This window comes from Lutzomyia longipalpis, chromosome 1 (assembly GCF_024334085.1).
Source record: "Lutzomyia longipalpis isolate SR_M1_2022 chromosome 1, ASM2433408v1".
Taxonomy (NCBI): Eukaryota; Metazoa; Arthropoda; class Insecta; order Diptera; family Psychodidae; genus Lutzomyia; species Lutzomyia longipalpis.
In genome coordinates this window covers 34,040,211-34,067,839 of record NC_074707.1, presented here as the reverse complement: position 1 = coordinate 34,067,839, position 27,629 = coordinate 34,040,211, and the positions used below count along the sequence as shown (strand labels likewise).

Here is a 27,629-nt window from a genome sequence, read left to right as displayed (position 1 = left end):
ATTGGTAATTGGATAACAGGCATTGTATTATTATTTTATTTACCCATAAACAAATAATTTCCTTACGATGTCCTTTCTCAATTTATTTAGTACATTACATTACAAAATCGGCATGGAGATTTCAATCGTTTATTGCTCCAACTTTTCAACTTGGAGCTCCTCGGCACAACTATTTGCACACAAACAGTCGAAACGGGAGAGATTATGTGTGTCTGAAGGAATTTAAATAACATTTCTACTTAATGGAACTAATTTGCATGTTATTGCACGCCGCTTCGGCCATGGAGGAAATTCCATTCAACACTATCCTTATTTTCAGTCTCTTTCCCAGCATCACTCTCGTTGCCATTCCTTTTGCCCGGTCGAAGAATGAGCCCAGGGAATTATTCTTCCGTTCCACAATGACTGAGTAGGGCTAATAATTTTACCCTGTTATTTGTCACATAATGTAGTTGAATGAATGGAGGAAGAGATCCAAGAGAGAGCTGTACTGGTTGGGATGAAAAAAAAAAAAGACGAAATAAAATTGTCACTCAATTGGCTTCAATCTCTATAATGGGTTTCCTTCTACATTACGGGATCATTTCATTTAACTTTCCCTTTATCCTTTTTCTCCTTTTTTTTCAACGACTATTTCATGAACTTCATGGAACTTTTCTATTGTCCTTCGCAGCGATTAATTCAATTACAGATTTTTTTCCAGAGTAATTGTCCAAGAGTTTGTAAGATTCATCTAATTTCTCCTTCAAGAGAATATTCATTCTTTTTATTAAATTTGCTTTAAAAACTTTAAGATTCTCAAGGATTTGAAAAGAATCTTTTTGTTTTATGATTTTCAACATAAAAATTTTAATAAATCTAGTAAAGTCATAAAGAATCACCGTATAAACAGCAGGATGTTCTAAAAGAGTAAGAATTTTTCATTGTTTTCCATCTTCTTTCCAGGAATTTGATTCTATGTGAAATATTTTAAAAATCCGTTTCAACTGAACGAGATCTACCAACGAAAGTTAGGAGCATCCGAAGTTACGGAATGCATATGATTGTCTAATATATATTTCAATTAGACACAAAAGACGACAGAGCTTTTTACAGGAATTATTGTGCACTTTTGAGCATTCATTGTGTACCTAGTTTTCCCTTGAAGAATTTCTCTTTTGAATAACTGAAATTCTTCCTCCCCATGAGAAAACAATTCTTCCTGGAATTCATTTGATTGTTTCTCAATTTCAAAATATTTTCCTTCGTCTTTCCTTGGTAGTGATTGAGATATATTTTCTCGGGAAATCTACCTGCATCCCCGTGTATTGTAATGAGGGTGAAACCGGTAAAAAAAATCATAAAGTTACTTGCGAGAGAAAAAAAATCTACAGAAAGAAAGGAGTTTGATCTGTCTGTTTATGGTATTATCGCAATTCAAAGAACTCTTGCTACCCCTACAGATAACAACGTTGAGCTTCTACTCACATCTTGAAATTTTATCTTCGTATTTTTTTTTCTTGCCTTTAGTGAGCACTCCGACAGCCGTTGGGGCGAAGGGTGAAAAAAACTGTTGACGGTGTTCCATGTCCCCATCATGCTCCACCCACCAAAATGGAATGTAAAGCAGCGTCCTGTGTGAGGGAAGGGGTTGGCGACAGCGGAGGGGGGTTTTTCTGATTTTTCCTGGCTGTTATTAAATTTTCTTCTGCTGCTGAATTTGCGAGGAACGCGTGCGAGAGACTGCGGTGACGGCATCAGATGAAGATGCTTGAATAAGAAATCAAGGTGTGGGCTCCCATAGAGGGAGAAAATTAAGTCACACGATGTTGAGAAATTTATTTCTTGAATTAATTTTCCAATCCACAAGACGGTGAGGAGTTCAAAGGAGCCACAGGAAATTCCTTCTTTTATATAAATTTTATGTGACTTTCAACTTTAACTTTTAAAACGTAAGCAATGAAGCTGAAAAGTTAAAGGGAATTTCTTTGACGTAAATTTTTTAAATTTTTTTATTGGTTTGAAATATTACTAAAAGAAAAAAAAACTAAGAAAATTTCTCTAAAAGTTGTTGTATTACAATTTAGCCCACATTCTTTTAGCTCCTTATGCCTACATTGGGAAAATTACATTGGGACAGCCTAGTTTCAAATATCATCAAACATTGTGTTATGGATTTTATGGAATTTGTGGGTGAAAATTTTATGGCGAGGAAATTTGCGGAAGGAAATATTGAAAGTAATTTCAAGTGTCAACATTCAACACATTTTATTGAATTACAATCGAAAGCTGAAAGATAAACAAATTCCATGGATATTCCATTGATTTCTCTCTATTTTGGTATTCAAAGCAGATATATAATATATGAAAATTCAACGAGGTGCTCCCGAAGACGTTCCACAAAGGAAGCACGCGATTGAAAATCAATTTATGGTTTTCTTACAAAATGGTTTGTTCTATTTCAAAACATATCCCAAAGTGTGGGTGTTGGTTTTATTTTGCAACAATAGCTTTGGTACTCAAGCTATGGATTTGTTAAGTTTCTCCTTCCTTTTTCCCCAAATTCTTTGCATTCCTGCCAAAAGCGTTGCATATGGCGATGGGGTGTTTAAGTTGTCAGAACGAAAAGCGATAAATTTTTCATTGTACTCCTCTACTGACAAATCTCTCGCAGATGCTGGCGCACTCCATGCTAAAAGCTAAACCCCAAAGCGCAGTGTACTATACAAAGGAAAAAGGGGGAAAACAAGGAAAAGTCATGTGAAAGGTGATCAATAAACAAGAGTTTAATTAACACGAATGCCTTTCTAATAAGGTATTAGGAAGAAAAGACTATTAGTCAATCCGATTGAGGCGGTGGCTTTGTGTAATCCACATGGGGAGACACACATGTCCCCTCATATGTGATTCAACCCTCCACACAGTGCAGACACACGTGTCTATATAGATGGGTTAAAGCAAAAGGCTACGTTACACACAATGTCCAATGGAAATGCAATAAATAGGGAGAAAATAAAATCGATAATTGACCTCATTTCTATTCCCATTTAATCTCGGACTTTTCTTCTGCATCCGCTCCATATGCACAATAGGATTTAATTAAACTGAAAATTACGTTCATTATCTGAAACACTACTGTGGATGCTTTTATACGTACTACATCAGGGAAATCACAACTAAAGGACGAAATGTTTTAGACTACATAATGGAATTTTTTAGACTCGTATCATATAGAAATTTTCGTAGGAAAATGGTAATCGAGAATTTCTTAGAACATGAAAATCGTTGCATAGTGAGAAGTTCTAAATTAATTCTGTGGAACAGGAAAAGTTCAAAATAAATCGGCAGAACGTTTTTCAGAACGAACAATAATCTGTTTCTGCAGAAGAAAATCTTTTCTGTAATTTATTTAAAAAAAAAAGAAACATATCAAAGAAAACTCTTATACTACAGTTATGAATATAAAAAAAGAATAGCGTCTTAAGAAAAGGAAAAAGAAGTAAATTTACATAACACCTGGTTTCTATGCTTCCTTGCAGAGAAAAAACTATAAATGTTGATCAGTTAATTAACTCTTTTCTTCTAATGTTTAAAATTAAAATAAAAAAGTCCTTAAAAAGAAATTTTTCATAAATAAGGGCGTTATTTACATAATAGCCCATAATATTGCTCAATATTCAAATATTAGGTATAATTTTCTTCATTTTTTCTCAGTTATTTTCCATTAAAACCAACAAGAATATTCCATTTTCCTTTAATAAAAAATCAAAAATAAACTAATGGCTTAATATAAAATATTTGTTTTTTTTTTTCTATAAAGCTCACTGCATGAAACTAATTTTCCAAATGGTTCAAAAGAATCCCAGGCAAACAAAAAAAATACCCCAATACGATAAAAATGAAAAGGGAGAAGAAGAAAAATTGGATTGCAATAAATTTACTCATTTGAAGAATTTGCGCCATCAATTCGTGGCAAAAGTGGAGGGTAGTGCCACTCTATGTATGGAGAACTTTCTCTATTGGGAGATATTTAATTGAAAATTGACCTTATCGATTGACAGATATTGAGGGGAGGATTCTCCAAAAAAAAAAGAAGAGGAGGAAGTATAAAAAAAAATACATTGACTTCAAGTGGCAATAGAGATGAAAACATCCCCCATTTCTCATTCACTTAAAATGGAAATTCCTCCAGGCTGGGCGTGTATTCGCAAAAGAGAATTTTTCCTATTATTCGGTGACCCACACCCCCCTGCTGAGATCATCGGGGTGGTATTTTGTGCTGAAAATCGTGCAATATACAATTTTTTGTTGTTGTTGCTGTATGGAAATCAATAAAAAGAAAATTTAATAGAGAAAACTATTGCACTTTTTCAAATGTGGCTGGAGTGAGGGAGAAAAAAAGCAATCAATTTTATCGCTTTGAAACATTACAGCACTCGACGGGGGACTGAAAGAGGATGTTTCCGTTATTGGGATGGAGGAGGAAGTATAGCCAAACAATTTTCCTTCACTGGTTCTATCGCCTATAACGTATTGAACTTTTACCATATTTTCGCATGTTTCATTCATCCCCCCTCAACGAGAAATGGCATCAAAAGCCAAATGCAAAAATTTTCATATGCAAATTTTGAAAATTTCACAGAATCAACGGAAATTTTCTCCACGAATTTTATTGAATTTTTTTATGGGAGTATTTTTTACATTTTCATGAGCATATAGTTTTTAAATCATGAGAGAAAGTTTAAAATGTCAATTTTCAGAGCCTTTCTAGGAAATTTTTGGCATGAAAATTTTATACAATATACTGTGAAACTTACAGTCTACAAACTTCCCTACCACATATACTTGAAATAAAATCTTCTAAAGTTAATAACTCTGAAGTTAGAATTTTAATAAAATTACTTTCTGCTCATATTGTGCCTTAAATTCTTAAATTCCTCAATAATTCATAAATTGTTTGAAAAATTGAGACCTAACGTGATTTTTCGACAATCTGCCACTCTGTGAATTGCTACAGCCCTCAATATTTGCAGCATTGTACTTTTGCACGCGGGGAAACCGAATACGAGAGTACAAGAGTGGTCCAAAAAATTGGAAGCGAGGTGCTATACCTGCACCCAAATGCTGGGGATGTTATAGTTTTACATCCAAAGGGCGGATTGCTGAGGGAAAATTGAAAAATGTTTTATTGCTCCTCAATATGCCAAACGCACACACAAATTTCCACAGAAGCCCACCTCTTCGGGTCAATAAAGCCATAGCACGCGGAGCCACAAGGAATTTCTCTCATATTGGGGATGGTTGGGGATGTCTACGGTGAACACTCCTCTCAGCTTCCGACGAAGATGACGGATTCGCATGGAGAGGGTGCCAGGAGGACTCTACATAGCGAGGGAGTATTATGTGCTATGGGAACTTCCATCCAATAAACACTTTATAGATCTACAAATATGGTTTCCTCGAGAAGCCCATAAACATCTTGTATTTATTATTAAACCTGCAAATAGACCAAAAAACTCTGCCTCAAACTTGCTCGCCATGCGGTAAGAAATTTCTCTTTTATTTATGTTCTCTCTCCGTGTACGTTACACACACTTAATAGCTCAGCTTTCAGTTTTTCCGCCACTTCCCAGTGAACCACCCTATACAATACTCCCCGTCAACTTTCAAGTTCAATTTAATGAAATGGTTCTAGGAAGTCCTCAAGGTGCTTTCGATCGTGGGAAGAAAAGAGAATGAAAAAACGCTACCTATATATAACACAAAAAATATATATCACAACTTTCTTCAATGCTGAAAATTCTTCGCTCCCACCCAACCCCTATAAAGCATGCGAAATTGCCGAAAAAAGCTCAAAAAGCTCTTCCCCTTTTCCACGTACAGGCACGAAAGTTTATTTATCTAAAAAATATAAATCAAGAACCGTCAAAAATGTTTGATTAGATGGAATGCTGGAGGGTGCGGGGTGTGGGTTGTGTGGAGAGGTCGGAGGTTTTACTATATGTGCAGTATATATATATATAAGTTTTATTCAGCATCTAACGTACAGTTACTTATGCTTTTTCAGTGCCTTAATTACTTAATACATTAGTTTTCTTAAACTAAATTTCTTTTATTAACTTGGTTCTAGTTAGGAATTCAATTACTTTTTCTATGGGGATTTCAAAAAGGATATGTTTTAAGCAATTTGACTTTAATATTAGGTTTCTTATGTTTTCTACTTTCCTGCATTCTGTAAAGATATGCTTTATTGTGAGTAGCTCACCGTTACACTCACAGTGTTTTTCATTTTCATTTCTATTCATTAGGTGGCTGTGGGTTAATCTAGTGTGTCCTATCCTTAGTCTATTTATTATTATAGCATGTTCTCTTGAAATACTATCATTATAGGCAAAGCCGCTGGGTGTTTCGTAAATCTCCCTAAGTTTTTTGTTGTCTGTTATTTGTGCCCAACTGTTGTCTCTTTGTTCAATATTTTTCTTCTTTATAAGGGAATTTATGTCCTGAAAGGATGCTATATTTAGGTCGATGTGGTATTTTTCGGTACTTTCTTTGGCTGCAATGTCAGCTATCTCATTTTTTCTAATTCCTATGTGTCCGGGGACCCATAGGATGTGAATTTTTGGGTAATATTGGAGGAGTGTATCCCTTATTTCTGTAATTGTACTGTTTTTGTTTCCAATGGTACCTATCGCGATGACGGTAGATAGACTGTCGGTAACTATCAGTCTTTTCTCGTATTCAGCAAGGGGAATTGAACACGCTTCCAAGAGTGCAAGTGCTTCGGTTGTAAAGACCGAGCACACATTTGAGGTTTTAATGCTCTCGACAACTTCTTCATTTGGGCCTACTACGCTAAAGCCTGTACCAGATTGGGTTTTGGAACCGTCCGTGTAGTATTCAGTAAAGTCTCCGTATAGAGATCGCCTTTCTCTGAATAGCGCTGTGTATACTTCAGGTGGAGTGTTGTTTTTCTTGTACATCGTTAGGGTTATATCAATGATGTCGTCTAAGTTCGTCCAGGGAGCTAACTTTGGGGTTACATACGGGATAATGTCTATTTGTGGGATGCTTAGTTGGGAAGCGAGTCGTTTAGCCATATTCATGAAGGGTTCTGGGTATTTCATTGAAAGACGGAAATTGTCATTTGGTGCTTCTGGGGAGAGAGGTAATTGTGGGAGATGTTTTAACCTGTAGAGGTATTTGATACAGGCTAACTTTCTCCTATCTTCAAGGCTGCTAAGACCTGCAGCAGCTAGCAGACTTTCAATGGGGGATGAGCGGAAGGCTCCTAGTGCTGCTCTAATTGATGCTCGAAAAGGTGTTTCAATGATTTTTAGAGTGTCTTTTTTTGCCTGACCGTAGGCCTGACATCCGTAGTCAATCCGGCTAACTATCAGTGCCGACGTGATATTGAGTATTTGCTTCTGTTTGGCTCCCCATTTTCTGGATGAGATAGCCCTTATTAAGTTAGTTATTTTAACAAGCCGGTTTTTGAGGTTAATTAAGTGTGCCTTCCATTTAAGTTCACAGTCAAAAATTACTCCTAGTATCTTTACTTCCGGTACTATTGCAATTGGATTATTATAAAGGGTCAATCTGGGAGTGGTGGTGCAGGAATATTTTCGGCAAAAGTGTATGGCTTTGGTTTTCTCATTAGAGAAAACAACGCCGTTGTTGCGTGACCATTCTTCAATTTTGTGGATAGTATTCTGGAGTGAGGCTGTCATGGCGTTTTGGTTTGGCTTAGAGCCGAAAATGACTAGGTCGTCAGCGTAAAGGAGGTATTCTGTGTCTGGGCATTGGTCTAAAACTAGTGTTAAACTATGTATGGAAACTAGGAAAAGTGGGACGCTAAGGACTGATCCTGTGACCATCCCGTTAACTTGTTCTCTCCATTGGGATTCGTGTTGACCTGATAGTACCCTGAAGGTTCTGTGTTGCAGGAAACTTTGAATTAAGTTGAACATAGGGCCTGCTAGACCCCAACTAGCCAACTGGTGTAACGCTAGAATTCTCCATGTTTTTTCATACGCTTTCGTCATGTCAAAGGTAATGCATGTAGTATGGGACATTTTTTGGCAGCTATTGCTAACGTAATTTTGCAGGTACAGAATATTGTCAGTGGTACTACGTTTTGCCCGAAAGCCTGATTGTCTGTCCGACAGTAGATGGTTTTTTTCCATCCACCAATTAAGCCGTCGGACAATCATTTTTTCTAATATTTTACTCATGCAATTAGTGAGAGCAATTGGTCTGTAATTCTTGGGATCTGTGGGGTCTTTATTGGGTTTAAGGATCGGTATTATGTTAGCTTTTTTCCAATCGTTGGGATAATGTCCGGATTGAAAAATGTCATTAAATAGTGATAGAAGAACTGCTTTGCTAGAGGGGTTGAGATTTTTAATCATTGAGTATGTAATTAAATCAGGCCCTGGGGATTTCCCTTTTGCATGAGAAAGTGCTGTCTCTAGTTCTCTAAGTGAGAAAGGTTGGTTGAGTGTACTGGTTTCGGGGGATTGGGGGTAAAGAAAAGGGATTGTTTCGAGATTGCGTTTTTTCATCAGGAAAGTGGGATCGTCGAAGTTATCGTCGCAGTTTTCATAAAATTGTGTTGCTAAAATTTCGCAAATCTCTTGAGGTTGATCGTGGTATGTGTTATCCTTTTTTAAGTGGTAAATTGAAGGGGATTTATATGTTCCTGCTATTTTCTTAACTTTATCAAATACTTCTTTAACTGGGGTATTGTTGGTGATTTTAACGACATAGTCACTCCAGGATTTCTTTTTAGCTTCCTCTTTTAACTTTTGAAACAACTTAAGGCTATCTTTGTATAGAGTGTAGTTTTCGTCTGTGGCATGTCTTTTAAATTTTCTTAGCTTTTTGGTACAGTCTTTTCGTGCTTTTGTGAGTTCATCATTCCACCAAGGTACGAGTTTCTTTTTAGGTTTGGCTTTGGTCATGGGGATACTAGACTGTGCTGCAGTTACTATTTTATCAGTAACTGCCGCTACGTTTACGTTAGTTTCTTGATTTATTGAATAGGCTTCAGATAAATCTGCTTTGTTTGTGAAATTTGTCCAATTCGCTAAATATTCTTTCCACCTGGGCCTACGCATTAAATCAGGATTATTGTCAGATATTTTGATATGGATTGGAAAGTGGTCACTACTATGCGGCTCCTCACTTACTTTCCACTCAAGGAATGGCATAAGCGAGGGACTGCATAGGGAGAGATCTATTGCTGAGAAAGATTTATGTCCCGGGTGTAAATAGGTGTAATCACCGTTGTTTAATAGGGTGAGGTCGTTTGAAAGTATGAAAGTTTCTATTAAGGAGCCCCTGCCATATGTGGACGTACATCCCCACATGGTGTTGTGTGCATTAAAGTCCCCAAGAATTAATACTGGTTGAGGTAGGTCATCTAGAAGCGCGTTCAATTCTCTAATACCGAGTTGAAGACTCGGGCTTAAATATATTGAACAAATTGTTACTCCTGACAAAAAGGGAGTTCTTATTGCAACCGCGTCAAAGTTCGAGTTTATGGGTACCTCTGTATATTGTATACCTTCCCTGACAAAAATACCACATCCACCTAATGGTCTATCGTGCAAATGTCTATTGGAAATTAATGAAAAGCCTTTAAGAGAAATTGATTTGTTTGTAGTGAGGTGGGTTTCTTGTAAGCAAATAATACCTATACTATTGTCTTTCGCCATGGATTGTATATCTGTGAAATTTTTCATACCATTAATATTATATTGGACTAAATGCATAATTATGTTATTTAAATTTTACTTTAATCTATTGTAAATTGAAAAAAACTTTGAATTAAAGACTAAACTTATGTTCTAATTAAGTTCCATTTCGTCTGGGTTGTATAGGATGCTGCTTGATTGCGTAATGAGTTTGCCTGTAGAACCAAGGTCTCCGGAATCAGTACCGGCGTTCCCGGATGGAACGCCAAAGTCGACGGCCGGTGCGTGTGCTCCGGGGGTTGACTGATGAAGGGTGGCTGTGTGTGTGGTGATGCTCTCGGTTGTCGGGTGTTGCTCTTCCGTGGTTCTGGAGAAGGGGCTGTTTCTCTCAGCTTTCGCGATATCAACGTTCTCCTTGTTTGCTTGGAAACGGAACACAAGTCCCCTTTCACCGCTGTTGAGGTTCCCTGCCGATTCGCTCTCCATGCGTTCTCCTGATGGTAAGGTGCGACGCTGATAAGCGTTGGGCTGCTGTCTGTTGGTCATTGTTGGTGCTTGCTCTGCTCTACGTCCTCTCAGGGCTTCTGCGTATGAGGTGTCCGTCCTCTTCCTCTCCTTATGCACCTTCTTTGCTGCCACATACGAGATTTTCTCTGTCACACGGATTCGTTGGATATCGAATTCTTCTCGAAAGATTCTACACTTTCGATTCCATGAAACGTGTTCTTCTCCGCAATTCGCGCATTTCGCTGGTCCATTGCATTTTCCATCGTGCTTTGGTAGTGAGCAAATGCCACAGATGGCTTCTTTTGCTCTGCATTTCTTCTCGTGGTGGCCGTATTTCTGGCATTTCTGACATCTCATTGGGTTTGGGATGTATGGCCTCACCCTGAGCGCATGGTAGTAGGCATTCAGCTCCTTTGGCAGTGTGGGTTGATTGAAGGTCAAGATAAACGATCCTGTGTCCTTCAGCAGCGATGTTCCATCTTCTGTAACTTTCCTCTTGATTCTCTTCACCTCCGTGACATTGAATGCTGCCAATTCAGTTTTCAGCTCCTCATCTGACAGCTTAGTGAATGCAAAGCATGCAATGATTCCTTTGCTCTGATTTAGCGTTTGATGCATCGAGAATTTCACTGTCTTTCCATCGATTTCCTTGACAGCCATCAGTTTCTTGGCCTGGTCCTCATTGCTGACTTGAATCAGTAGTTTTCCGTTTGCAAGTGGTTGGAAAAATGGAATTTTTCCAGCAGCCTTGTCCAATGATCGCTTGACTTTAAAGTATGAAATGCCAAGGAAGTCACCCTCATTCTCACTTTCAGCGACGAGAAATCTCTTGTTGCTACTCTCATTGAACACTCTATCCAGTTCCAGCGTTTTTGTCATTCTCTTCCTCTTTCCTTTTGCCGATAAGAGAGGAAAATCCTCCTGCCCTGTGTCGAGCGGCCCGAAGCGATTTGCCGTCGGGCTGCCATTGCCGCTACTGGCAGCGGCCATCTTGTCACTCACTTCACTCTATGGAAATTTCCACTCTTTTTCTTCACAACAAGATTTTCTATTTACTCCACAAAATAAAAGAAAAACTAATTTCCACAACGTGGATAATATAGTTATAGTGTCTCTCTCACTTTCACTTTCTTCACACTCGGGATTTTCTAATTTTTTGGAAACTTTTCTATAGCAAATAGCGGAGCGCTCAAAAGCACGTCTTGCTTGATCAAGCGTCAGACGCAGAATGATATGTGCAGTAATGCCCCGTAAAAAAAGCTTTCCACCAAATTAAATTTAAAGTGATAGGAAAGAACGAAAAAAAAAATCTTAATCAGTGAGCACCACAAACATATAGAAAAGTTGAAAAAAAATTCAGGTCACATAAATTGTGTCGGAAGGATTTGTCAACTGAAATATTGGGGCCAGTTGTATGGTGGAAAATTCCCTTTTGCAACATCAGGAGCTTTAATGGCAAAAATCTCGATATAGGGGACAAGATGGACGATTTTATTGAGTGTGTTCTATTTTAAAGAATTTTCTTTGTTGTGTATTAAAATATAATTTTATAACAAATATATTTTTAACATTTTTAAACAAAATTATTCAATCAATTTGTCATTCTTTACATGTATTGTAGATATGAGCTTTCCTGAACGATTGATAGAATAAATTCAAAGCTTCTTGGCCCTCGGGTCATATTTAAAGTATTTGAAACAAGAATTTGAATCTTCAATATTCTAAATTTGATTATTCGGCAAATTTTTCAGCAGAAAAATGGAAATTTCATTCTGAATTTAAAACCGTAAAATTTCGTGTGCTTTTTTTGTAATTAGATTTATGATTTTGCAATTCACTTTTGCGAATATTTCACGCGACTGCTTGAAATAAAAAAGTGAGAGGCAAAAAGTTGAAAAAAAAATTCCTCCCCTTTGATTTGCACCATATGGCATCCTTGTAATGCTTTGCGCAAATAGAAAGTTACATGTTATGGTGCTATAAAGCTTTCCGGATGAGAGAGATTAAGCTCTCGGGGAAGCGTATGTGGTTTTATATTTTGTGTGTGAATCAATCTGAAAAGTTTCAAACATCAGAGTGTCCCTTTGATCCCCCGTAGGTTGGTCCTATCTCTCTCTTTTTTCTCTGTTGCACCCACCCCCGCTGTGTGTAAACCTCATACTGGCTTGCAATTCATCGTGGTGCATCACAAATATTGCAAGCACAATGAAAAAAGCCTTCAATATCCGATCGGACATCCATGGCCCTCAATTTCCAGGAAGCACAATGGAATGTGACTCATGCATGCAATATAATCTCGAAGGATTTACAGCTGCGCTCCGTACTAGGTCGTCAACTTCAATATCCTGCCACACATACTCCTTCGCATCGCACCTAAGTGCATGCCTCTCACTTCCAAACTCCCCGGACATGAACATCCTTTGCTCCTCTTCCCTACTCGAAGGTGGTCCGAACAATGGCGCCAGCGAAAAAATTTCCATCCGCATATTTTCCATTTGAGCAGCATCTTGGCCGTGAAGCGGGGGGCAAAGTTTGAGAAGGGAAATGCTGTTAAGATGTTAGACTCACTGACAGCTATATAGTTTGTGACAGCATCAGTGGAAATGGCAGCCAGAGCGCGCCCGGCATGGGGATTATGGTTGGGGAGGATGGGTGGGTGGACGTGGGGGATGACAAGCGAGCTTCAAGCATAGTGAAAAATATGGAGGATAACATCTTGGAAAAATAACCATTTTTATCATAAACCGTCCCAAAAAGTAATTCATTACTTCAAAATTACACTGTCGCACCTCTTCGTTGACGGTAAATAACATTGCCGCTGCAATTGAGTGAAAATGCCACAAAAAGCGCGCGAGAAAATGCCGGAAAATTCATGTAAAGGAAATTCTGATTCACTCCAATGAGCATTATTGCTTAGTCGCGCGCGTGTGATTTTATTTGTTCTATGGAAAATAAAGGGCGTGGATTAATTGTCGATAAATAATAAATTAGATCAAATAAAATCAGTTGTTATATACCCACAGCATAGGCTTTAAGAGAATTATAAAAAAAAATAAATTAAATTAAGTTTAAAATAAATTTCAAATTAAATTTAGAAAAAAAATATTTCAGGATTTGATTCTTTCTTCCTTAAAAATTTTCCACATTTTAATTTGAGAAAACTTTCAAAATTTCAAAGGAAATACAACAGCGTATTTCCCAAAACAAAACATAGCAATAACTTATAGAGAAAACATCGATAAAGTAATTTGTAGGTGTTTAGTTTGTAACTATTTTTTTACAAGATAACTAAATATAGAAGATATTTGCAGATGAATCAACAAACCCCTGAAAACTTCCAAAACATTCTGTATTTGGATGTTGACCCAAAAACCTGCCCTCCGGGTGGAATTGAGATTGTTTTCCGAATTTCCAAATCATTATTCTCTAAAACATATGGATCTTTTGCTATGTAGAGTACATTATGTCTAACATAGGTAGGTTTAAAGAGAATGTAGCTTGATACATGTATAATTTGAAAGTTGAAGAATATCTACCCAACCCCCTTTCGATTTTCTCCTTAAATCCCTTGCGAGATTAAGCAGATAAATTTGTAGTTTACTAGCTGAACCCTCACCCATTCATCTTTCCTGCACCTCTTCAATCCCACCATCACCCTCTGCCGGAGCTCACCCTTTGACCCCGCGCTGCTTTTGCTTGCTTCTGTGTCATGTGTGCGTATTGTGAAAATAAACTCCCCGAGACATATTGCTCCCATTTTCTGTTGTTTTTCCGTGACAAAGTACTTCCGTGAAGGCTTATAATTCGATTAAATTTCCACATCGTGCGGCGGTGAGAGAAATGAGGGGTGGCCTACCACCCCTCGGGTTGCCCTGCAATTGAGCGAGGGTTTATTGTGTTTATCAGAATTTGAGCAACACTCCGGAACCCCCGAACAAATGCTCTGCTAGTCACTCATACCGCCCCATACCCACCCAACAATATGCCGCACCACCTTGGAGCAATATTATTATTTTTTGATTGAGTGCTCGTCGTGACGATGGCAATAATCATTCATAAGACGCTCCATATCTCTTACCACCCGACATTCACTCCGACGTCACTTGTATTTATTCAAGGATAATATAAACATTCCCCAGCTTATACTTTGCACACACCGCCCCCGCATGCTCTAGGCTTAGACCTGAATCTATGTATGGGAAAAGTGAGTACGGGCCAACCACCCCCGAACTCGCGCCTTTCAATGTGGGGGACGACGCACGAGGAAAAAATTAAGGGGCTCTTGAGCTCCATGTTGAATTTACACGCGCACACCGTTCACATGAAATCCAATTGTCTCACTTCACGTATGCTCCATCTTTTTTATGTGAACCACCCACACCCTTCCGAAAAGAAAAAAAATCTTCTTTAAATTTTATTTCCATCGCACCTCCTTTTATTTACTCCTTAAATGGCTTTTCCAAGAATCTGCCACACTCCCCCACTCGTACCACCGCGGCACACACAAAATATGGGCACGCACATTCCTCAGCGACTCAAGATGGGTATACCGGAGAATTAATTTTTAAATGGTTTCGGCACATGTAATTGAATTTATGGTTGAATTCCTTTAATGTGATTTTAAGTGAGGATTCCTCATCATTTCGCATTTCATATATAACCTACCCAAATTTACTCACTCACACGTGCCACCTCGCGTATGGAAAGCATTTACACACCACCGTCAACATTTCAATCTCATTCCCATAAGCACCATATTTTGGTACCGTGTAGGTACATGAACTATCCCCTCTGGGGTCCAATTACACCCCATAAGTGGCCCCAATAACTCAACTCCTCCACACCTCCGTGTGACAATTTGAAAGCTCATTTTGCGCTACAAAATCCATCGTTAGAACAAACCCAATTCCTACATATACTAGAGCTTTAAAATATTTTGCTGCGTTGAATTTTCCATAATTTGATTCTTCCGCACAATAAGCTGAAGTATTTTCAATCCTAGTTTTGATCTTGTGCTAGAGAATGATAAAATAGTGCATTGCAGTCAACGCCAAAGGCTGAATTGTATCGACTTTAATAGAGTTTCAAAGCTATGTATATTACCTTACGTTCTCTCCCTATCTGTTATTTAGGATTAATAGTGTTGAATTGAAAGCTTTATATCAGAAAATTCTTATATGTTAGACATTTCATAGATTTGAGACTAATATTCATCTTCTTGCTTTACCGTGTAGTTTATGCTTAAATATTTTTATAATACACAACAGCGAGAAAATAGCTCAAAATAGGGTGTAAAGAATCAATAGGATGAATGGGATTAAAAACGAATTGAGCATAACTTCTTGGAGTTTAGGCATACGACTTGAACATAAAATGCAATTAATATGCTAGTTTTAGACGCTTTTCATAATTTTTGTGAAAATAATTGACATAAAATATTATTATTTTATATTCCTTTAGAACTTATTTTACAAAAAAAAATAATCTTGAGCTACCTTAAAAGGATTTTTTTTTCTAAATTGGACGTGAAAGCGAATTTTAATAGAATCCTATAGATAGATGCTACAATAAAGGTACAACAATTGATAATTTTTTTTAGGATTGGGAATATTTTTGTTACATTTTTTAGCTTTTAAAGCAATTTAGCTACTATTAGTAAACAAGAATTTTGGTAATGTTTTCAAAAGTATTGCATCTCTAAAGAGTTAAATTTTACTTTAAAAAAATAATTTTTAATATTATTCGCAAATTTTTTAGCTGTGATTCTTTTATCTTTGTAATTAATTTTTTTTCGGGAATAGTCAAAGTTTGAATAATGTAATTATATTAAAACAAGCTAGTATTTTAATTATTGAAAAATAATTTTGGCTTGAATTGAAAAAAAAAATGAAAATTAATCAAACATCCCATTCATGACTCCAGAATCATATTAAATCTTTAATCAATATGAAAACAAATCTTAATACAATAATATATATTGATTGAATGTTGCTTTCAATATTGGTTGGAATCTATTGACATGACTTCCTTCCGCTTCTAATGGGAATTCCGTCCATTGCAGCATCTCTCACACCCGAGAATTGTGTGCATGGAGTGTCGATTGTTGCACACTTGAACTGGAAAATTGGAAAATTATAATCGAAAATGCTCCATAAAATAAATGAGTGACACATTAATTAAAAATTACATACACACACCCCCCTACCCCTGTTAATAGATTCTCTTTCTGCATTGCACTCGCGAGAAAATCGTCAACATGGTGGGATGGAAAATTTATAAAGTTTTCCCAGTATGAATTTATTGTTTCACAAAGAGCGCGTGCTTTTTTGTGTGTGTGTCATCGCTTGCAAAATATCAATAATTTTTCACATCACACGCCGGATTTTTTTTTCATTGGATGGTGAGGAGGAAAAAAAAAACCTAAAACATGGCGAACCACGAGAGGATGATAATCCAATTATCCAATTGTGATGTGATATTTTGGCGCCAGTTGCGGAAGGATTGGCTGAGAATCATGACCCGCTGCCAGTATCTTTTATGCTCTTTTCGCTTAAAAATGCTAATTTTCGTGGCTGTGGCAGTGAGTGTGGTGCAAAAGTGTATGTACCTGGAAGTGACTTTGTCGGTGGAAATGGGGAGAAAAGGTGTGTGTGGATCATTCATTTGCAACGGGGGAGAGCATAGGAAGCACACATAGTCAGTGGCTCAATTGATGGAGTGGCGTCGATGAATCGATGGGGTGTTTATGGTCTACCATCACCCCCATTTGTGCTGTGTGAGAGTTTGTCCACGGCCTCGGACAAAAATCGGAACATTTTGAAAGTCAAAGCGTTCCGAATGCGTGCGCCTCGATTGAGATGTGCTGCACGACTGAGGGGTTTGTTATATATGACGAACCTACCCCAATTTTGCTGATCAACAGAAGAGAGAGAAAACGCGAGAGAAGCCTTTAGCTACCCCTATTGTGGTGAATTTTACCTCGATGGTAAAATTCACCATCATGCAGCCAGGGTGGATTATATGTTCTTCGTGAGAGAGAAATCGCGCGCGAGCAATGTAGGGGAAGTTTGGGTACGAAGTGAGAGAGGAGTCTGAGTGTACGCAGTCTAAACCATGCGAAGGCATATTCCGAGGGCACACAAGCCAGTCGACGTCGGTCTGTACATCGAGTATCACGTGTATCTGTTACCCATCTGTCGGTTCGAAAGGAGCACAGAGGACGAAGGAAGTTTTTGATCCGAAAGTGTTTGTCGTGCATGAAGAATCGAGAAAAAAAGAAAAATCCCTCTCATTGTGTTCTCAAATATCAAGTAATTAACCTCCCCACAATACATCAATGTCCTTCCGCGTTCTCCCCCTCAAGTCAGAGAATTTGCACACAAAACATTTCTTCCACAGCGCTCTACGGAGTGATGGGGGCTGTTGTGAGAAAATTGAAAAAGTTCAACTAAAAGCAATTTCCACCAGCAATTTAAGGAGTAGAATAATTAAATTTTATGCACTTTAGCCAATTCGCGAGTGAGAAAAAAAAAGGCAGCCCACACGTTCATTTGCCGCTCACCATGCGGCAATGGGGTTGCTATATACATTAAACAAGCAGAAGCGGTGGAATTAAATAGAAATTAACCCTTTTTCTTTATTATTCACATAATTAACTCGGAAATTGTATCCAAGTTCCCCTGCCAACCCCGTCGGAATTGAAACTTTTTACGAGTTCAAGTTTAAGCGCGTTGGTGGAGCAGAGTGGGATGCGTTTGGTGGAAGTTCGATGATACTCACAACCAGGATTCCGAACGTTTTATTTCTCTCTTTCCGTTTGGGGATGCTCTGCATTTCCCAAAGAATCTCCTCTACTTGTTCACGAGAAATAAAGTTGAGAAATTTTTAGGGGTTCAAAGGATTCAAAATTTTATCATGTACGTACATCCTTCAACAGCAACATCCTGATGCTCCAATGAAGGCACTCTGAACAAGAAGAGAAAGATGTGGAATTAAATGGATTCTTTGGATGGTTTTGGGAAATAAAATACGGGTTGGAAATGCAATAATTCTGAAATTTATGCTTCGTACATTGCTAAATAATTGTTAATTTTGGATAATTAGTATAAATGGCTATAACTTTCTTCTCCATTCTTGGCATCGATCCAGGACATTGTTCAAAATTAAACAACCAGCATCTCTTCTCTCTATTAGCACTCATTCATTTTCCTCGGCGTGAATTCTTTAATAAATTCTTAATATTCTTTTCACAAAAATTTTCTTTATTTTAATTTTGTGTACACTCTTATGTGAGAAAGTGTAGGAAAATCTTCTTCCTGTTTTATTTTGAATTTTCTCAAATGGAGGAGTGATTCACTGGAAAAAGGGAAAATACTCGAGTGTGTTCACCAAACTATATTGTGAAAGTTTAAGTGTTCCCAAAGAAAGTGTTGCGCTTCACTCATGGAATATTCCTCTTCCTCAGCAATTACATCAACTCTGGAAGTACCCTTGTAAAAGTTCAAATTGAACATCTTCCATGTCTTAAATTTCATTGAAATTTCTGTTTTGCTAAACCAACATTTTTTTTTGGAGGATTCTGGTGAGAGATTAAGTTCGTCTTCTAACATAAATGACTCAATAATTTTGGAAACTTTAAGAATTTTTCCAATTATCTTTTCTTTTTAGATAAACTCTATTTTACTTGTCAAATACAAGAGAATGGTATTGTTAGGAAAAAAAATAACAAGATCATTTAAAAAAAAATTTCTTTTTCTTTTCTCTCATATTATTTTCATATATTTCGCAAGAATAAAATTTTCTAGGGTTTTTACATAGGTATACTAGCTAATTATCCTATTGTAACTTTATACTTTCTCGATATAAAACTTTTTAAATTATTGAATCAATAATCTTATTTATTTTTAAACTGATTTTCTAAATAACTATAAAGAATATGTTTCTGAAAGTAGATGTTTCTATTAAAAACAATTTGTCAAGGTTAAAAAAAAATACAATTGTTCAATTTTCTTGTTTATTTTGAAGAAATTTGATCCATTAAAATGTAAAAAAAACATTAGGTATTTGTTTTTTTTTCTAAGGCACAGATTTTAGTTAAGAATCATAAAATCTAAATTAAATAATGAAAAATGATAAACTCTATAATCTAAAGAAATAATATTTGTTTAAAATAGATATCTTCTTTAATTAATCCTTTCAAAATTGTTCAAACTTTTTCCCTTTATTTCAACAATAAAGAACTAGACACATTTTTTTTTTGAGTAAAGTTAGAAATTTTTTTATGATAGAATTTTCGAAACATAAATGAGAAATATGTTCATAATTTTCTTAAAGTTTAATTCGAACAGATTAAAAGTTTATTTTCATGCAACTAACGTATGTACAAATTTATTTAAAGTTTTTATAGTGTTGTTATCATAACTTTTTGCGTGAAATCTCTGACTGAGATGTTATAACTTACTCTTATAAATCGAATTCTTAAAATATCCACTACAAAATAAAGTTCTTCAGTTCATTAAATCATTTTCAATCAAAATATGATTTTTATTAAAGAAATTTCAAAATTTAAATGTGATCATTTGTTCAATAATTCAATTCTTTGCAATTTTCAACGAATAATTTCTTTAAATAATTTTGTTTAATTTTCAAAACTAGTTGCATATTAATGACATTAAGAAATACTGGAAAAATGAATTTTTCTTTTTGTTTAAATCATAAATTATCTCTCAGACATCTCGACTAATTTAAAAACTTTGTGAAATGCTAACTAAAAAAAAATGAACAGTTTTGTCATTGTCTAAATTAAAGTTGTTTTCTAAAAGTTTTCAGAGCAGAAGTTTTGAAAATTTTATGAACTCTGAACAAGTAGCTAAATTTTGTTAAAATTCTTGAAATTGTCTCACTTTTTCGTATTCATAAATCGTATATTATGTGAGAAAAATTGCCACAATTTGACTGTTTAAAACTGTTCTGAAACAAAGTTTTGAATATGAAAAAAAAGAATAATATTCGTCTTTCTAGACAAAATTTTTCCTCCCATGCTATTCTTTTTCTCTCTCTTTTATTTAAATGACTTTAAAATATTTTCAAGTCTTTTTTCTTTTTCTGCATTTTATCTTTTACGGCTGTTGGATTCCTTTCGGATCCATATAGTCATTTTCAAGTCAAGTTTAGCATTTTTGGAAATAAACAAAAGAAACAAGGTCGAGAAGAAAAAAGATCATTTTATGGAGTAATTTGTAAAGATATTTTGTTATTAAATCAAAAATGTATTCAAAATAGAGCAAAAAATGTATCCTTTGCAATCAAAAAAACATGGCCTTTAGGTTTAAAATGTAGGAATTTCTGTGACAAGAAACATCCAGCGGATACCTTTATAGGAATATAATGGAGGTAATATAACAATGAACATATTGAAATAATAGCCATTCACATTTTTTATCCACCTTTGCCTGCGGGGGTTGAACAACTCCTGTGTAGTGCTTTCGACACAGTCCTACGCTGCCTTTTTGCTCCCTCAAATAATGTTATAGCCACTCTGTGTGGGGAAAAATACTTGGGGAGGAGGTACGCTCATCCCCTAGATCACCGAAAAATTAAGCCCAAAAACGGGAGCAAGAAGTATCTTTGTGATTTTGTGAATTTGTGTCCAGAATTTAAAACGATTTCACGGGGGTGGTGGCCACCTGAAGTCATCGTCGCGCTTTTTTTCTCACATTATTAATAATACAGCACCTCCTTATTATTTAATTTGTCTTTGATGTAATTTCTCCCTTGGTGGAGATTTGCAAATGCCGCACAATTCAAAGGGAATGGCTCAAGGAAACAAATTAAATGGAGAAAAATTTTTACCTTGTTAGTTGAACCTTTTTTTCTCTTTTCGTCCTCTTCATCTGGCAGTTATTAATTCAGACGACATGAAAAAAAAGTCTACACAGAGGGGAAGAATTAAGCATGAGGGTGGCCAGAATGTGATGTATTAATTATTTATTGTCTTGGCAGGAGATGGTGTGGGAAAAGATCCTTAATTTGCACATTCCTCTGCCTTTTTTCTCCTCCTTCATCCATCCACCCCCGCCTCGTTCCATTCATGCTTTTTTTCTCTCTCAAACAAACTGGGTGCCTCCACTTTGCCAAACACGTTGTTGGAAACGATAAAAGCTTTCCCGGGTGAGATGGGAGCTTTTACTCTCTTCAATATTTCACCGAGAAACGTACATATACTTCTTTTTCCATGGGCACGGGAAAAACGGGACACAGTGGGACAAATCATTCCACAAAGGCATGCTATATATATACGTATACATATATTCTTTAGTAAGAATTGGTCGTCTCGCAGATGTGCACGAAAGATCAATGAATTTTCATCACTGAGTGTGTTGATGTAGCCAAATAGCTTTCATGGATCATTAAAAACGGCAAATGTCGTCCGTGAGAAACACACGAAGGGAACCCAAATTTTCTCCATGGGCCCCAAAAGGGGATGCCTAGAAATGTATATGTGGGACGTGGTATGAATGCTAAAAAAATATATATGTAGACAATTTCCGCAGAATTTTCCTTCGACGAATAGCCCAAAAATGCTTCAAGGCAAAAAGTAACAATTGGATAAAGCTCGAGAGGCATGGGAAAATGAAATACATGTATAACAATGTAAGCGGAAGGAAATAAAAATCAAATTTAAATTATGAGGAAATTTATCAAGCTCTAAGTAAATTTACTTAATAAAATTATTCGAAAGAATATGGAAACGATACCCATTTATGTTAGGAGCTAAGAATATATAATTTATTTGTTGGCAAAGTTGGGAATGGAAAAGGGATTTTTTTTCAGTATTTCTATTAAAAGATTCAGGGACATTTTGATTAAGTTCTTTAATTTTAAAGTATCCCCCTAATGATCCTGTTTTTTTTCTTATTGAATTCTTCAAGAATTATCTCACATTGAACTAATTCCGTTTAATTAAGCTAAATCGTTTAGTTACGAAAAGAAGTTAAAGGCAAGATCAATTTTGATTCATTTTTTTTCAAATTTAAAAAGAAGTGGTTTTAAGGATTTATAAAATTTGAGATTAATATTTTATTAACTCTCTGAAATTAAATTTTCCAGTGTTGTTAACTTTTAAAAGCCAATGGCACGTGTTCATCCCATATTTTTCTTCGCTAATTGTTTACTCTGAATAAATTGTCGTCCTAAAAGGGTTTGAAAAAGCCTCAAAATGAAAGAAACCCTTTGAGTTAGCTGGGTTTCTTTCAAACATAGCTTTTTTTCATTGCAACTTAAAGAGAGAAATGAAACGACAAAAATCTTTAAAATACGTAATTCATAGTGAAATATCTCTAACAAAGCTAAGAGCGTATTCCGAAGTATATGATTCAACTAATTACTGCATCAAAAGTTGTACTGAGGAATGCATTTCATTTTATGCCAATCTGGAGTAAGTTTTAACAAGGAATTTTAACAGTGACTGCACAAATTACATACATACTGGAAAGTTAAGTGTATGTGTACGTCGGAAAAAGCAGAAAAACTGACAAAAAGCTCTTACAGCATAAGCTTCTTTTCAGTGAAAAATAATTTTTCCTGCTGGTAAACGGCATGATAACAATGTGAATTTATATCTGTGAGTTGAATTTATTAATTTCCATCTAGAATATTCTCATTTTTTTACCCCCAATGGGAAAGAGAAAGATTTGACGCGGAAACCATAATGAATGCAAAAATTCAAATTTCCCAACTGCATTTGTGAGATGAAAACTTTAATTAACAATTTCCCCATGTTCAGCATTTTTCGTCTATGTCGAATTTATATAACATCAGTTTGAGTGGATTTTTTTTACAAATATTTTCCTGCGAAGCTTTTTTTCTCCCCACCCAACTGGTGGAGATGGGATTGCTGTGGATGGTGATTTGTTTTAGCAAATTCCCGCCAAACAATCCCAGCTATGTGTGCAGTAATGTTTTGATGCAGCAAACTCTCAGTTTGGGGGATGAAATGGGTGAAATAAAAAAAACTCACAGCCGCCAATCGAAGCAAATTCAATTGACTTGATTGATTGGAGAGTGTTTTATGAATTAGCGTGCTGAATTATTCAAGACTCACAATATCTTTTCCATTTTCTTTTGGCAGGTGGATGGGATCAAAAGCTTGTGGTGGTGATGGCATCGAGCAGTAATGATTGAAAATTCGCCGTGAGAACGAAAGTGATGAGAAAAATCTCCCTCTAATTAATCCTCTGTGTGAAATTGGGAGTCTGTTCAAATAGACTCCAGGCACAAGAGGGTGTGCAAGAAAAGTAACAAAAAAGTGTGAGGGTTTGAGAGAAAAGCAAAAAAAAAGAGGAACCGCAGAAACTCCAAAAGAGTTTTGTGCAGAGGGCTTTTTCTGCAGGGTGGTTGAAAATAAAATAAAAAAGCGGAGTGTATGTACAAACACTGAGACAATTTTCAACACTTGCCAACCCCCTGAGCGAGCAGTGGATGTGATTTCTTTTGATAAGTTACCCAGACCCAAAGCGAAAATTACTCTGTTGTGTGCCAAAAACTTTTGAAGCTCAACACCACATAAAACCAACAAGAGACATTTACGGTGCAGTGAATTTTCTCTCTAACCCTTTTGCTTCCATTTGACAATTTTCCGCATTCGCACACACCTTTTTTTCCACACCCCCCGCTCTTCTCTCCATAAGAGGGGGTAGAGAAATCTGAGCCTGTGTGTTGACTGAGAGTCTGTGAATTTGTCCACGGGAACATTACATGCGCCCACCCTCCCTGTCAACTACCCCCAGTGCCGTGACAAAGGAAAGTGAGACCAAATTCTTTTTTATTATATTTTTTAACTTTCCGTAAATTTCGTGTTCACCAAAAGAAAAAAAATAATAAATCACACCAAACGGGCAAATTTTCATCAGAAATTTTCGAAGAGAAAAGTGTTGCAATCATGAAGAGGTCATCAGTCACCGGACGCCGTCGAGGTGCGTCAATTTTGCGCCCAGCAATTTGCATTATGGTCATTCTCGTGGCCGCAGACACCCTATTTACGGAGGCAGGAAATTCAAATCGCGGTAAGTTGATCAAGTGACCTATAACCCCCGTACCCACCAAAAACCCCCAAACTTGTCAATGTTGCGAAAAAGCCCCCGTGGCGCATCATTGGAGTCACCTGATGTGAAAATTAATTGGAAAAGTGTCAAAAGTTTGACTAATGTGTCACACACACTGTGACCGCAAGAGAGCCACCCCAATTAACTCCCATTCATTTTCTTTTTGCAATTTTTCACACACACACACACACACACTCTACTCAACATCTGCGGGGCCGCAGGACTTTTCAACTGATCGATTTCCACTGTGACGACTCGCTTTTTGCGGTCACCTCCTCCGGAGGAGGCCAATGTGTCAGCTCACCCCGAGAGTAATTAATTGCCCCACGAATCATTTTTCACACTGCCGAGCTTTTTTTTCTACTCGTGATTTTTCACCAAAACGGGGATTTTCTCAGTGACGCACGTGGCAGTATATAGGAAAAAAAGAAACACAAAATGCCGTCAATGGAATTAAATTTTTCATCCGACGGCTGGGATTTTGGGGATTTTTCATTAGAAACTCCATGAGCTTTTCTAATTTATAAAGTTTCACCGTGTGTACAGATTCTTGCCGGAAGTTAGTTGCTTTCTATATACCAATTTGTATGTATGTATATATTGAAAATGGCTGCCACTAAATGAGTTTAACGGAAATAAAATGGGGTGAATAGGATAGCATTTTGCAAACTCTAAGAGATCTTTGCCAAAAAGGTAGGACTATTAAATGAGAATAACCTAGGCGATTTTTCACTTTAAATTTAATTCTTTCCGGTCCTGTTCTAGTCAGAAAACATCTTATATTTTTTCGTGTAGAAAATTAGTTTTTGTAGCAAAACTTAAAAGCTTCAATAAAATATTTTATTATTTTATACAAAAGGAAACCAAAGAATTAATAAAATAAATTTAATTTATATTTCCCACAAAGAAAAAGAAGAAATCAAAGGATATTTGCAGAGTGATTGAATCGAATTATTATTTCAATTTAATGAAGCCAGAGGAAAGGAAGTTAATGCGGCGAGAGCTTTCTGTGGGGGTGGAGAATTTTCTTGTTTATCACCCAAGACTTCCGCTGATGTTTGTGTTTGCGACTTTTGCCACTTTGCACTTCCAATTTGGGGGCTGTTGATTGAATTAAGGGGTGAAAAAGTCTCTTCAACTTTTTCGGGATTTGCTTTTCTCACTTTGCCATTTGCATCCAGACAAATTCGCAAGAGAGAAAGTCCTCCAAGTCAATCAATGATAATTCTTTGAGAACTTTTCCGTTATCGAATTATCGACGGAGAATTTTTCACTTGAATTTGTGACTTATGCTACTGCTGTGTGAGAAAGTTTATATACGGGGATTTCACGCTGTCACTTCTGTGGAATTTAAAATGATTCTATTGTTAAGCTCCTTGGCCCCCCAAACGTGTTGGAAAAGTTACTGGAAAATTCTCACATCGAATTACAGGAAAATTATTTGAGAATTTCCTGCATGTGCAATTTCGATGACAAAAGGCATATGGCAGAAAAGTCGGGAAAAGTTACAAATTAATGCCAGAAAATTTAGTCATTTATTGAGGAAATGAAAATTTTCCAAATTGTCCAGTTGATTTGGCACAGAAGCTTTTCTGTGGTAAAAGGACCCTTAATCAGACTGTTAGATTGGCATTTGAAAATTACGTTTACGTTTAAATTTGAGGCAGAAATTTCCAGGCTTCGTTATCTCTGTGTATCCAGAGATACAATTTTCCCGATTAATGTTGTATGTATTAATTAACCTACACCTCCTGCAGGTATATGTATTACATACGCTGTTGGATTACCAAGTGGAAATGTTAGAGAGTGTTTATTATTTTGCGACTAATTGCAACAGGGATATTGGGTGCATGTTTATTAATTTCAATGTGATATGGATAGCTTGTATTGCCGAATGTAAGATTAAAATACCCAAAGGAATAAATCACACGTTTCTACATTATTAAGTAAACATAAAATGTTATTACCTATATTAATCACAAAAATAGGGTATCATTACATAAATTACAATTTTAATTAATTAATTGTTATTCCTTCAAATATTTTTGATTATATACATTTGTAATTTCTACGAGCGGCCACAAGAATGAGGAAAATCAATAAAAGTTGCCCCAATTAGATGGGAAAATATACCATTTCATGAAATTCAATTATTTACATTAAAATACAAATTTTCCTCATTACTGGAGAATTTTGTAAATATCAAAAAACTTCCAAAAGAGCTGAAAAAATCTTCTACACTTCTTCCTGCTTGCATTACGCCTTACTTAAACATATAATTTGAATTTTCTATATGTGTAAATCAAGAATTAACGAACATTTAGAAAATCCTTTTAGAATGTTTGCAAAATTAGCTTAATTACGCTTACATTTTCTTCTAGCGAGGGAAAAAAAACGTGAAAAAGCACAAAAATCAGCAAGTGGGGAAAAAATGGGATAAGTCATTAGAGCTTTCGTTAGCGAACGCTGTGTTTAAAATCAATTTGCGTATGTCAGTGAATGTTAGTTAATTGAATTAAAATTACACGCTATTTCCGTGATAACTACCGCCACCCTCGCAATTCTGCCTTTCCTTGTAGGGAGAATGACTCGGACAAATTGACGTACGTTGACGAGCGGGTCACAGAGCTTTTTTTTGCTACTCGCAAATCAACGAGTAGAAGGATTAAAGTGAGAATCAACGAATAGTAATTGCGGGGTTTGTGTTATATCAAATTGATAGATTGTCCAACATACAGAGAGCTTTTTTTATGCGCTCTGCACTTGTGCACTTATATTTAGCGAAAACAACCTCAAATACCTCAATACGGTTTAAAAGTGTACAAATCATGTGTGATATATTGATGGCTATTAATTAAATGTCTCCAACAAATAAAACGACAAATCCACCACATTTTTATACTCCACTTTTGCCATTTTATCCATTTCACTGCGGAGCTTTTTTTTTGCTTTCAAACTACCTACATTTTCATACATAACATTTTTTTGCAAATTATCTTTTTGGACCCATATGTTCCAGATTTATTTTTGCTTACGAGTTTAGAGAATGAAGAGAGGAGAAAAATGCAATATTTATGGGATATTAGCTTACTAAACATATTTGGAAATATGTTGTGATTTTTTTTGTATGTTTAAAAAAAACAGCATACATCCAGAAGGTATTTAAAAGCCTGTGAACTAAAATGCCGAAATGAGATTAAATTAATACATTGAATACGAAGTGCTTCATGCCACATGAAATATGGGAAACATGTGACGTTTGCTGAAAATAATGATACCTAATTAATCATACGGCTTTATAACATTTCATCGTGACACCCATATAACTCACATAGCAGCATAA

The 27,629-nt window shown here is 36.2% G+C and overlaps 2 protein-coding genes across 2 annotated transcripts in view; one reads left to right on the top strand and one right to left on the bottom strand.

The window, feature by feature from the left end:
- Positions 1–9,830: 9,830 nt before the first annotated feature.
- Positions 9,831–11,174, bottom strand: LOC129789113 (uncharacterized). The gene has a single exon (XM_055825799.1). It carries the CDS (start codon positions 11,172–11,174, stop codon positions 9,831–9,833), a length of 1,344 nt encoding a protein of 447 aa, XP_055681774.1.
- A 6,155-nt stretch (positions 11,175–17,329) lies between these two features.
- The window catches only part of LOC129786068 (protein amalgam-like), a 132,260-nt gene continuing 121,960 nt past the window's right edge, over positions 17,330–27,629 (top strand). The window contains exons 1-2 of the mRNA XM_055820871.1: positions 17,330–17,494; positions 23,314–24,247. Coding sequence (XP_055676846.1) covers positions 24,124–24,247 — 124 coding nt within the window. The 5' untranslated portion in view covers positions 17,330–17,494; positions 23,314–24,123. The remainder of the gene's footprint in view (positions 17,495–23,313; positions 24,248–27,629) is intronic.

What these genes read in the sequence shown, in the direction of transcription:
- LOC129789113 (XM_055825799.1), bottom strand. Translation starts at nt 11,174, where the DNA reads ATGGCCGCTGCCAGTAGCGGCAATGGCAGCCCGACGGCAAATCGCTTC.